The 12523-nt window shown below is 37.4% G+C and overlaps 1 protein-coding gene across 1 annotated transcript in view; it reads left to right on the top strand.

Moving 5' to 3' along the window:
* LOC134351629 (adiponectin receptor protein 2-like) overlaps positions 1-9258 on the top strand; it is an 81848-nt gene extending 72590 nt beyond the window's left edge. Inside the window, exons 6-8 of the mRNA XM_063058036.1 lie at positions 3897-4084; positions 6056-6249; positions 6512-9258. Of these exons, the coding sequence (XP_062914106.1) occupies positions 3897-4084; positions 6056-6249; positions 6512-6640 (511 nt within the window). The 3' untranslated portion in view covers positions 6641-9258. The remainder of the gene's footprint in view (positions 1-3896; positions 4085-6055; positions 6250-6511) is intronic.
* Positions 9259-12523: the final 3265 nt, after the last annotated feature.

Raw genomic sequence — 12523 nt, 5'->3', positions numbered from 1 at the left:
TCCATCGAGCCTGCCCTACCATTCAATAAGATCATGGCTGATCTGTCTGTAAATTCAGCTCCATCTACCTGCCTTTTCCCCATAACCCTTAATTCCCTGACTATGTAAAAACCTATCTAACTGTTTCTTACATATATTTAGTGAGGAAGCCTCAACTGCTTCCCTGGGCAGAGAATTCCACAGATTCACCACTTTCTGGGAAAAACAGTTTCTCTTCATCTCCATCCTAAATCTTCTTCCCTGAATCTTGAGGCAATGTCCCCTAGTTCTAGTCTCACCTACCAATGGAAACAACTTTCCTACTTCTATCTTATCTATCCCTTTCAAAATTTTGCATGTTTCTATAAGATCCCCTCTCATTCTTCTGAATTCCAGAGAGTATAGTCCCAGGCGACTCAAACTCTCCTCATAGGTTAACCCATTCATCCCTGGAATCAACCTGGTGAGCCTCCTCTGCACTGCCTCCAAAGCCAGTACATCCTTCCTCAAGTATGGAGACCAGAACTGCACACAGTACTCCAGGTGCGGCCTCACCAGTACACAGTACTCCAGGTGCGGCCTCACCAGTATCCTGTATAGTTGCAGCATGACCTCCCTGCTCTTGAATTCATTCCCTTTAGCAATGAAGGCCAACATTCTGTTTGCCTTCTTAATAACCTGTTGTACCTGCAAGCCAACTTTTTGTGATTCATGAACAAGCACTCCCAAGTCCCTCTGCACAATAATATGCTGCAATCTTTCACCATTTAAATAATAATCTGCTCTTCTATTATTCCTTCCATAGTGGATGATCTCGCATTTACCAACATTGTATTCCATCTGCCAGACCTTGGCCCGCTCACTTAACCTATCTATATCCCTCTGCAGACTCTCCACATCCTCTGTACAATTTGCTTTTCCACTCAGTTTAGTGTCATCAGCAAATTTTGCTACGCTATGCTCAGTCCCCTCTTCCAGATCATCAATGTAAATGGTAAACAGCTGTGGGCCCAGCACCGACTCCTGCGGCACCCCACTCACCACTGACTGTCAAGCGGAGAAACACCCATTTATTCCAACTCTCTGCCTTCTATCGGTTAACCAATCCACTATCCATGCCAATACACTTCCTCCGACTCCATGCATCCATATCTTATTTATAAGTTTCTTGAGTGGCACCTTATCGAACGCCTTCTGGAAATCCAAGTATATGACATCCTCCTGTTTCCCTGTATCCACTGCACTCATTATGTCCTCAAATAACTCCAGTAAGTTTGTCAAACAGGACCTGCCCTTTCTGAATCCATGCTGCATCTGTCGAATGGAACCACTCCTTTCTAAATGTTTCGCTATTTCTTCCTTAGTGACAGCTTCAAGCATTTTCCTGACTACAGGTGTTAAGCTAACTGGCCTATAGTTGCCTGTCTTTTGCCTACATCCTTTTTAAAAAAGTGGCGTGACATTTGCTGTCTTCCAGTCCGCTGGGACCTGCCTGGAGTCTAGAGAGTTTTGATAAATGATTATCAAGGTGTCTACTATAACCTCCGCCAATTCCTACAGCACCCTGGGATGCATCCCATCAGGACCAGGGGACTTATCTACCTTCAGGCCCTCTAGTTTGCTCATCACTATCCCTTTAGTGACAGTGATTTTATCGATGTCCTCACCTCCCATTTCATTCATAACATCCTTCTTTGGCATATTAGGCGTGTCCTCCACCGTGAAGACCGACACAAAAGAGTTGTTCAATGCCTCAGCCATTTCCTTATCACCCAATATCAATTTCCCCTTATCGTCTTCCAAGGGACCTACGTTGATTTTAGCCACCCTCTTCCGCTTTGTATATTTATAAAAGCTTTAGCTATCTGTTTTTTTATTTTGTGCTAATTTACTTTCATACTCTATCTTTCCTTTCCTTATTTCTTGTTTAGTTGTTCTCTGTTGCTTTTAAAAGTTTTCCCAATCCTCCAGTCTCCCACTACTCTTTGCAACTTTGTACACATGAGCTTTTAATTTGATACTATCTTTTATTTCCTTAGTTATCCAAGAATGGATAGAAGATTGGCTGATTGGCAGAAAGCAAAATTGGGAATAAAGGGGTCTTTTATGGCTGGCTGCTAGTGACTAGTAATGTTCCACAGGATTCTGTGTTGGGTCTGCTGCTTTTCACACTATATGTTAATGATATGGATGACAGAATCGATGGCACAAGTTTTTGGATGGTACAATGATAGGTGGAGGGGCAGATAGTATTGAAGAAGCACAAAGTCTGCAGAAGGACAAGGACTAGGACAGATTAGGACAATGGGCAAAGAAGTGACAGATGGAATACAGTGCAGGGAATTGTGTATTCATACATGTTGGTAGAAGGAGTAAAGGCATTTTCTAAACGTGAATTGAATTCAGAAATTGGAGGTGCGAACATACTTGGGAGTTGGTAGTAAGGAAGGTAAATGCAATGATGGCATTCATTTGAGAGAACTGGAGTATAAAAGGATGTAATGCTGAGACTTTATAAAATGTCAGTCATATCACACTTGGAGTATTGTGTGCAGTTTTGGGTCCATATCCAAGGAAGGATGTGCTGGCATTTGAGAGGGCCTAGAGGAGGTTTACAGGAGTGATTCTGGGAATTAAAGGTTACCATATAGGAATATTTGATACCTCTGAGCCTGTACTTGAGTTTAGAAGAATTTTTGGTGGGGGGGGGGAGTCTCATTGAAACCCAATGAATATTGAAAGGCCTAGACAGTGTGACATGTTTCCTATAGGGGGAAGAGTCTATAATCAGAGGGTGTAGCCCCAGAATAGAAGGATATCTGTGGAGGTCAAGTCAGTGTATATATTTAAAGTGGAGGTTGATAAGTTCTTGATTAGTTAGGGTGTCAAAGATTACGGGGGTGTGGGGGGGAAGCAGTTGAATGGGATGAAGAGGAAAAATGGTCGAACGGTGGAGTAGACTTCTGCCAAATGGCTTAATTCTGCTCCTGTATTATGGTCTATTGTTCTTTATTAGAAAATGCAAAGGGCAGTAAAAATGTAAATTACATAAGCATTCTGTAAAAGTCCATGTTCGGATCTTCAGCTAGTTACATTCTGATTTTTTTCAAGTTTTTGTTAAACATCAGGTTGAACTAGGCAGGTACAATTTCCTTAATGCCATGTTGGAAACCCTCTGCAAGTAAAGTAGCACCTCTGGAAGGAAGAGAAACCATTTTGAATCAGTTTTCACTTTTGGCTTCCAGACCTGTTGTCTCTATTAGGGGGAAGGTGGGGGAAGAAAGCAAATTAATTTTCAGTACAGACGTGTTGGAGTGGGGGGCGGGGTATGTCTCTGAAAGGCTGACACCAAATGAGTACAATATAGCAGTTAGAAGCAAATTGTGCTGCCTTGCCCGTATAATGTGACTTTAATAACAAGGCTGTGGGACATGCCCAGCAGGACAGATGTTTCTACTGGGGGGAATAATAATAAACAAAACTGATCCAAGCTAATTCTAGGTTGTATGCTGCAGATCAACCTTGCCGCTAACTCATTATGCTCAGTGTTAGTTCAATCTGGAGAACTAATAATATTTTAAGTATATTTGTATATTAAAAAGAAAAACCAGGGGGAGAAAAACAGACATGACATCAGCATCTTGTAGTCATTTTGCAGTTTTTGTGGGAATTGTGAGCCATGCTTAAGTATCCAGTTTGAAAACATATAAAATTGCTCAATAAATTAAGTTGGCCTTAGAAACCAGATCTGAATAAATATTTACTACAAAATGTAATGGTTGGATATAATGATTTTATTTTGTATATGAATAAATTTTATGTTTCTGTCCATATTATGGATTTACAATATTGCAATACTGTAATGGGAATTCTGGATTGCTGCAATAAACCTTAATGTTATCTTTGTGTTTCCTCAGGTTGGACTATTCTGGCATAGCACTTCTAATAATGGGTAGCTTTGTGCCCTGGTTGTATTATTCCTTCTACTGTAATCCCCAGCCGTGTTTCATTTACTTGCTTGTTGTCTGTGTACTTGGTATCACAGCAATTATAGTTTCCCAGTGGGACTATTTTGCAACACCACAGTACAGAGGTGTACGAGCTGGTAAGTTAATTGGAGCTTCCAACCTTGCTCTTTTATATTTCTTGTTGATGTATACTTGAGGGTACATAGCTTCATATAATCTGTTATCATCATGAAAATATACTCAGGTTTCTGTGAGTCTGATTGGTTTCTTTACCATACCATGGAGTAAGACAGTCTATAAGAACTTGCTTTTTTTTAATGTATGGTGCATGCTTGAATAAATGATTGTGATGTAACAGAGTGAAAATGGATAATGCTCAGCAAATAAACCAGTATCTGGAGAGTAAAACTATTAGTTTCGAGTCAATGATATTTAAGCAACGCAGATGAAGGGTTATTGACCTAAATTATTTCTTTATTTTGGATTCTTAGCATCTTTAAATATTTGCTGTTCAATTAATGTAACAGAATCCTTTATAGTTTTTGAATTGTGGAAGATCTACACAGGAGGTCACTTGGTCCATTTCTTTGCTGGTTCTTGCTATCACCATCCAGACCTGGTTACATAGCCCTACAGGTCACAGCTCAAGAACACATCCTAGTATTTTTAAATGTTTATGAAATTCTGCATCTACAACTCTTACAGGCAATGAGTTATAGGCACCCATAGTCCTTTGGATGAAACTTTAAAAAATAATCTCATCTCCACTCCTTTTCCCAATTGCATCTGAATTCCCTCTAAATCTTGCTTTATCCTGTATATTATTCTTTTATCAAATATATGTTCTTCTGGAACTAAGAAATGCAGATGTCCTAAACATTTGACTGTATCTTGCTACACACCAGTATTATGAATTCTTATTTTATCACTGTTACTGACACCTGGAGTAATAGTACCGTAACATTTCCAAGATTTTTTACATTTCATTGCTATGCTTTATTCATCCATTAGAAAAAATCCAGAGGTACGACTGAGTAGATCAAGCTTGTACTCTCTGGTTTTTATTCAAATAAGTGTTAGCTTGTTGATGTGTGCAAGATTCTAAGGGGGCAAATGAAGGAGACATTGAGGATTTTTACCTAGTTGGAGGAATATGGAGCAATGGGAAAAAGCTTCAGGGGAAAGGGATTCCATCTTAAATGTGTTGTTTTCCCCCTTAGAGAGTTGTAAAACTTAACCCAGATAAGGCATAGGCCAGGTTAGTAATTACACTGAAGGCTGACTTTGAGTTTTGGACCTGAAGAGGATTAGAAGTTTACGAATGAAGCAGTAAAGTATAGATAAGACCATGATCTTTAAAGGCCTTTGTACCTACTCCTATTTCTTATTTGTGTCATTGGCATATTTTGATACGACTCTCTGCTGTCATTATTAAAATCATTACTGAATAGCAAAGGCTCCAGCTGATCTTTTGTAGGTCACAACTGTTCACTTTCTTGCATTTCATATATTGCTGTACTCTACCAGTCTCCTAACTAGGTCAGTAATTTCACTTCATTTCCATGAGATTGTCACTGTGAATATTTTGAGAAGGGGCAAACTAGAGTCTAGATTGAGTTAACAACCACATTTTAAAAATCATTACCTTTTAAATTGGTAATTTTTTTTCCTTTCCTGACACCCCCCCGGAATGATTAGTTTTATTTCTGTATTATGAAATGTCACAAGATCATAGCTTGTATTCACAGTCACATTGATTGTGTTACTTAAATGAAAACACTTGTTCTAAGTAGGATGTAAGATGTATATCTTTATGTAGGACACAGAGACAAAAAGACATAGCTGTAAGATCAATCAAGAATTGATGTTCGGACCAATCTGTTAACAAGTCTGAGTTGTCTGTAGTAATTTAAAATTCTGTACCACTACTTTTTTTAAATACTAGGGATGGTACTTTAAATGGAATAATTCTTCTGAAATAGATGCCATGCATCTGATATTAGAGGTGAATTCTTAAGAGAGAATTGTTAATGTTCAAGAAAACAATTTTTGCTTGATAATTTTGCATTTTAAGTGTGACTCATTGTCTGCCATTCATTTATTTCTAGGAGTCTTTGTGGGATTAGGGCTGAGTGGAGTTGTGCCTACCCTGCACTTTATGATATCAGAAGGATTTTTCAGGGCTGCTACCATTGGACAGATTGGCTGGTTATTCTTAATGGCAGCATTGTATATCACAGGAGCTGCCTTATATGCTGCCCGTATACCTGAGCGTTTCTTCCCTGGAAAGTGTGACATTTGGGTGAGTAATCAGTGGCCTTTTTCATTTCAAACATAATTGCTTAGGAGATTGGCAAACTTGCTACTTTAATATCAAGGGATAGTTAGTGTACAAATCTAGAGTAAACTGAAATGTACTGTTTAGTTATGCCAAGAATGCACTCAGAAATTATATATCTGAAAAAAATTCTATATTATAAATTGTTGTGCAGCTCAATCAGATGGAAGCATTGACATTTGGTTTCCATGGTTTAACAATGATTCTTCTTGTTTTTTGTTTTTAGTTTCACTCTCATCAGCTGTTCCATGTTCTGGTAGTGGCTGGTGCATTTGTTCACTTTCATGGAGTCTCAAACCTTCAGGAGTTTCGACATGGTGTTGGTGGTGGATGCACTGATAATGACTTGCTATGAAACTAATCTCCAATTAGGTGCACAGTGGAACTTTGATCAATGGTATAGGAATTGGTGATGGAATAACTGAAAGATCAAAATTCTTACCACAGTTTAATTTGCGTGAATCAGTCCAATATTGTGTGTTTCACGACTAGTGATCAATTTTCTTACCTGTTTGGATGATCCAAGTACAACTAGAAACTAATGGTAACCAGATGAACACAAGTGGATGGAAAACCAAATAACGTTGGGAATACAGGACTCCAGCTGCATCAGAACGACGTTTTCTGTGGTGAATGTGGGTTTTCAAAGAAGGTGTTCTTATAAGGAAGCAAAAGCCCACGACATGAGAAGTGACCAATGCAATTAGCAACTAGTCGTCAAATCCCAATTTAAAAAATGTAAATTATAAATTATAATTTAGTATGTAATTTACATAATTGCTGAATCTGAAGCAAAGTTCTGCTTTAACTGAATACCATATTTATTTCTATGAAAAGTATAAAAAGAGGAAATTTTGAAGTTAGTACTTAGCAGAGTCTGGCTGCATATAACAAAAGAAAGTTCTTGTAAATAAGATTTCTAACTTTCAGTTAATTAGAAAATTTATATAATAAAACTTTTGTACAGTAAACATTTGCAAGAGTACCACACACTGTTAACTACATTGCACAAATATTGGTAGACATCAGGTAGTGGAAAGATGCCAGTATAAGAAGCAATGCAAAAAGCCACCTTTGTGATGGCTTGCCCACTAAGTCTGCTGTGAGGCCTAATAATTTTTATTTTCTATTCTGCCGTATGCTATGTTAATAGATAGCATTGATCAGTGAGATTGAAGAGAAGAAGTGTGTGCAAATTTCTATTGATTGTGCACCCACTTCAACTTGTAAGGAATCACATGCATATTTATATATACTTGTTTTATATACATATTCATGCATATATATGAATAATTTTATTTTTACTGTTGTGATGTTTTGTGCATGGGATGGGGAAGTGGGTCTTGCCACTACATTTGTTGGTTAGTTTGTAAATGGTTGATGTAATGTGATATAACTGATCTGTTGCAGTTTGCTCTCAGGTTCAGTTAGAGTTGGCTCATCAGCTTTAAGACATTTTCAGTTTACTTTGTCACTCTGGATATTTCAGCAAACTAAGGTAAAGAAATAGGTTTCCTTTATTGTTGAAGGCTTATGGTTCAAAATAGCTTTTTCTCCAATTCTCTGAGCACCTTGAGACAGTAGTAAGGAAACTTTGCAATCAGATTTCTATTTAAGGTACATGTTTTGAACTTATTTGAATAATTTGATTCTGTCCAGTTTAAAGCTTTAGTTAATTCACTCTGCACTCCTCATTTGATGTTGGATGTTACAGCTCCTGTTATTTTAGCCAGCTGTAATAATGCCTGAATACATTTTGTTTATGGTTGGAAGCTTTGTATGGAAATCGTGTTGAAAATGTTTACAGTTGTCTCATGAAGGACAGTAGAGTTAACAGAACTGCATGTGATTAATGCTCACTAGGATGCTGGTTCACTATGAATAATGTTGTCCCTTCCACCACGCCTGCATATAATCACAAACTTTTGAATTTTTTGTTTTTAAATTGGCTCAACAGAATGGAGTGGTAATTGGACAATGAAAGTGAATATCTTCTCATTCAAAAGTTTTTGTCTGCTTCTCATGAAGTAATATTGACTGGAGATATGAAGAAACATGCCAAACTAGCTGTAGGGATATATTATGGGCAAAGGTGAAGAAAGAAAAGAGTACAGGAAAAGGAAATACAGCCTTAGCTGGGTAGTTCCGGCAAAGGCAAAATTATGTCAATTTTGAAGTATACTTACTCACATTTGTGCTCATGAAGAATCCCGTTGTGTTCTTTTGTTAAATGTAACACCAATATTAATATTTAATTACAACCATTTAAAAAGGAGCGCAGGATGCTGTCCTACCCTTTAGTTAGAGTAGGTGCTGGTAAAATTAGAAAATGAAAGGCAATTGTGGATTCCATTCTTGGTAAGAGCAAGTCTACTATGAATTGAAGTGCTTCATGCAATTTAAGAAATTTAAACTGAATAATGTGATACCTTAATGTTTAGAGGTTTCAAGATTCCCTGGCCTGTGCATCGAAAACAATAACAATTTACCCTCCAGAATTATCTCAATTAATTTGGAATGATCAGAATTTGTGTGCTGAAATGTTGCCACACCACATACTAGAGCCAGACATGAATGGTCGAAGTTTTTCAGGATTCCAGTTTCTTTTTTGTTCAGCTGACATCTTCAATGGAAATTAATTGATATCCTCAAAATGAGAAACCATTGAAATTCAAAACCCTGCTGTACTTTGTTAAATTGTATAATGTACACAGCATTTGTGCATAGCTTGGTCAAGATTTCTCAAGAGTTTGCCCAATGCCTTATTGAGATCTGTGTTTTGCTTGTTTTGAGGAGTGTTTTATAGTCAATAATACTTCATTTCCAGATGAATGGAGGCCTTGTTTATTTTCCACTGCTTTAATTTGAGTGTCTCTGGATTAAGTATATATTGGCTAAGGGTGCATAATTGGATTTTTACTTGATGTAAGATTTCAACCAATAAAAAAATAATTTTTGGTCTAGTTTTGCAAAGGCAATTTGATTTTATAACCACCAACATCACTATGTCTAATAATTATTGGACTTGTCTTATAATTATCCTGGCTTTTCTTTCTTTCTCTCTCTCTCTCTCTCTCTATCTCTATCTCTATCTCTCTCTATCTCTCTCCCTCTCTCTCTCCCTCTCTCTCTCCCTCTCTCTCACCCTCTCCCCCCTCTCTCTCTCTCTCTTTCTCTCTTTCTCTCTCTCTCTCTCTCTCTTTCTCCCTCCAGATTCCTAGATAGCTAGCTGAGACTTGACAGTCTCTTCAAATAACCACTAAACATTATGATCAGAATCAGGAATGTGAGGAAACTGGTTGTTTTTCAACTTGATGAAAACACCTCCTCCCTGGTGCTATTCCAAGAAATTTCTGCTCTGCTGCATGCATATAATTATAGGCAGATGTAATGAGTCTGAATTTAAGAAGATATGAAATAATGATCAAGATATGAAATGATGTTACATTTCTTGCATTTTCATGGCTAGGTATCAAAATGCATCGATATATTGGTATAGGAATATTCAAGAATTCCTTTGGATAAGTTGTTTAACTTCAACAGATGCATGTTCAGGCCTCTCAGACTGCTGAGAGCTAAAATATTGAACGTACCATTTTGACCATCCCACAGACCCACTTGTATTCATTGTCTATTCTTTACATGTCCGAATGGGTTTTAAATGTTGTAATTATATCTGCCTCCACTATCACTTCTGTCAGCTCTTTGCAAATATTCACCGTCATGTGTAGAAAATCTTAACCCTCAGATCTCACTTCAGTTTCTCCCCTTTTACCTTAAATGTGCACCCTCTTGTTCTAGAATCCCTTGATCTGACTAAAAAAAGCTCACCAACTGTCCTGCAAGGTCATCCCCTCAGGCTTCTACACTCCAGTGCGAGTAAACCCAACCTCTCCAATGCCTCCTTTTATCCATTCACATCCTGATGAATCTCTTTTGCATGCTCTCAGTTGCTGCCATATTTTGCACTTTAGGGTCCTTTTGTACCTTAACATTCCTAAGGTCCCTGTCATTTCCTGGCTGTATTACCAGAATTTACCCAAAATGCATCACCTCACTCTTTCTAGATTAAACTCCATTTGCTACCACTCTGCCTAACTTTCCAACTGATCTACATCTTGCTGTATCCTTAAACAACTTTTTTCTCCTGCTCTGCGGCTCTTTCAATTTTCTTATCCACTGTAATCTTACTCATCAGACCACTTATATTCATATCCAAGTGATTATAAATGACAAAGGTCCCAGTATTGATCTCATTACAGACTTACACTTAGAAAAATATGCTTATCCACCTGTATCCTGTGTCTTCTATCACCAAGCCAATTTTGAATCCAGTTCGTTGCCCCAGATCTCTTGTGCCTCAGCCATGTGGGACCTTATCAAAAGTCTTACTAAAGTACATATTAACCATTTCTACCACATTGCCTTAATTGTGTTTTTTTTTTGGAAGAAAAAACTAAGAAAATTAAGTCAAATTTGTGGGACATAATTTCCCCTGCACAAAACCGTGCTGACTTCTAATGCTGTCTTTCCATGTGAATATAAGTCCTGTTATTGTGGTATCTTCAAACAACTTCTCTGCCACCACTGGCCTATAGTTTTCAGGCTTGTCCCCATTTCCTCTTTTGAATAAGCAGACAACATTAGCTATCCACCAGTCTTCTGATGCCTCACAAAAACGCAAAAAAATCTTTTCCTGTGTTTCCCTTATCATTCTAGGAGATCCCATTAGGTTCTGGTGATTTACCTGCCCTAATGTGCACCGATATTTCTAACATTTCCTTTTTGACACAGACATGCTTCACGCCATCTTCACTTTCTAGCGTCCATATCCTTTCCCTGGTGAGTACTGACATGAAGCATTCATTTGGAACCTTACTCATTATTTCCACTGATCCCTGTGGGGATCTATTCTTTCCTTAGCAACTTGCTTTTTTCTTCTATTATACTTAAAATTCTCTTTAGACCTACTTTCCAAGGTGATTTCAGGGATCAAATCTATTTTGGGGCATCTATTTTCCTTCCTTAGCTCTCCTATAACAGGACTTATTTGTTGTCAATTTTCTACACCTGGATACCCTATTTTCCATGATCAAGCCTCCAAAATTCTTTGTTAACAGAGGTTCTTTAAGCTTACCATCTTTGCTTCTTTCCCTTGGCGAGACATACTGGATCTGACCACTTAATATCTTTTAAATATCTCCCTTTTATCAAAGCTATTTTTCCCTCTAGCAGCCGCTCCCAACTTATTTTGGCCAGGTCCTGTCTTAGCTCATAATTTTTCTGTGATGAATTGTCAACAGTCATCATAAGACTAGGTGAAGGGTCTTGGAACACTGCAGTGTCAAACCTCCTGAAGTATTCTGTAGGTGCATGCTGAGATTAGTGTACCACCAGAATAAAACAACAACTGCAAATTCAAGCAATGCCATAACTAACTCCATATTTCTTTCTTTCTTTTCTTTTTCAATCTTTTTATTAGTTTCATAAAATATAAACATAACATAGCAATAATACAAAATTGTTGGAAATACATTGTTATACTTAAGATGAGTTATTATAAAACCAAATAGTATAAATTGACAAAACTCCCAATCATGTAGGATAACAATGAATAATACAGGACAAAAAAAACTGGAGAAAAATCATGAAAAAGAAAAAAAAAACAGACCCCACCCCCCCAAAAAACTAATTAAACAGAATTAGTCAACTAAACTAAAAAGACTTGGGCAATTTTAACAACATAAAAATGGAGAGAAAAGAAAACCTTAGTGTCGATGACTCCATTCCTCTCAACCAACACTACAGAGAGGTAAAATAAGTTTGGAAATGGTCAAATTACATCATATGAAAATGCTGAATAAATGGCCTCCAAGTTTTTTCAAATTTAATGGAAGGGTCATAAACCACATTTCTAATTTTTTCCAAATTTAAACCCAACATAGTTTGTGAAAAACAGTGAAATACAGTAGGAGGGTTAATCTCTTTCCAATTCAGCAAAATGGATCTTCTAGCCACTAAAGTAAGAAATGCAATCATCCGACGAGCTGAAGAGGTTAAATGATTTGAGTCTATCACTGGTAATCCAAAAATAGCAGTAATTGGGTGAGGTTGTAAGTCTGTATTCAAAACCGTTGAAATAATATCAAAAATGTCTTTCCGATATTTTTCCAACAAAGGACATGACCAAAACAGGTGAGTTAAAGAAGCTATCTCGGAATGACATCTATCACATATA

This window comes from Mobula hypostoma, chromosome 9, assembly GCF_963921235.1.
Source record: "Mobula hypostoma chromosome 9, sMobHyp1.1, whole genome shotgun sequence".
NCBI lineage: Eukaryota > Metazoa > Chordata > Chondrichthyes > Myliobatiformes > Myliobatidae > Mobula > Mobula hypostoma.
This window is presented reverse-complemented; position numbering and strand designations above follow the sequence as displayed.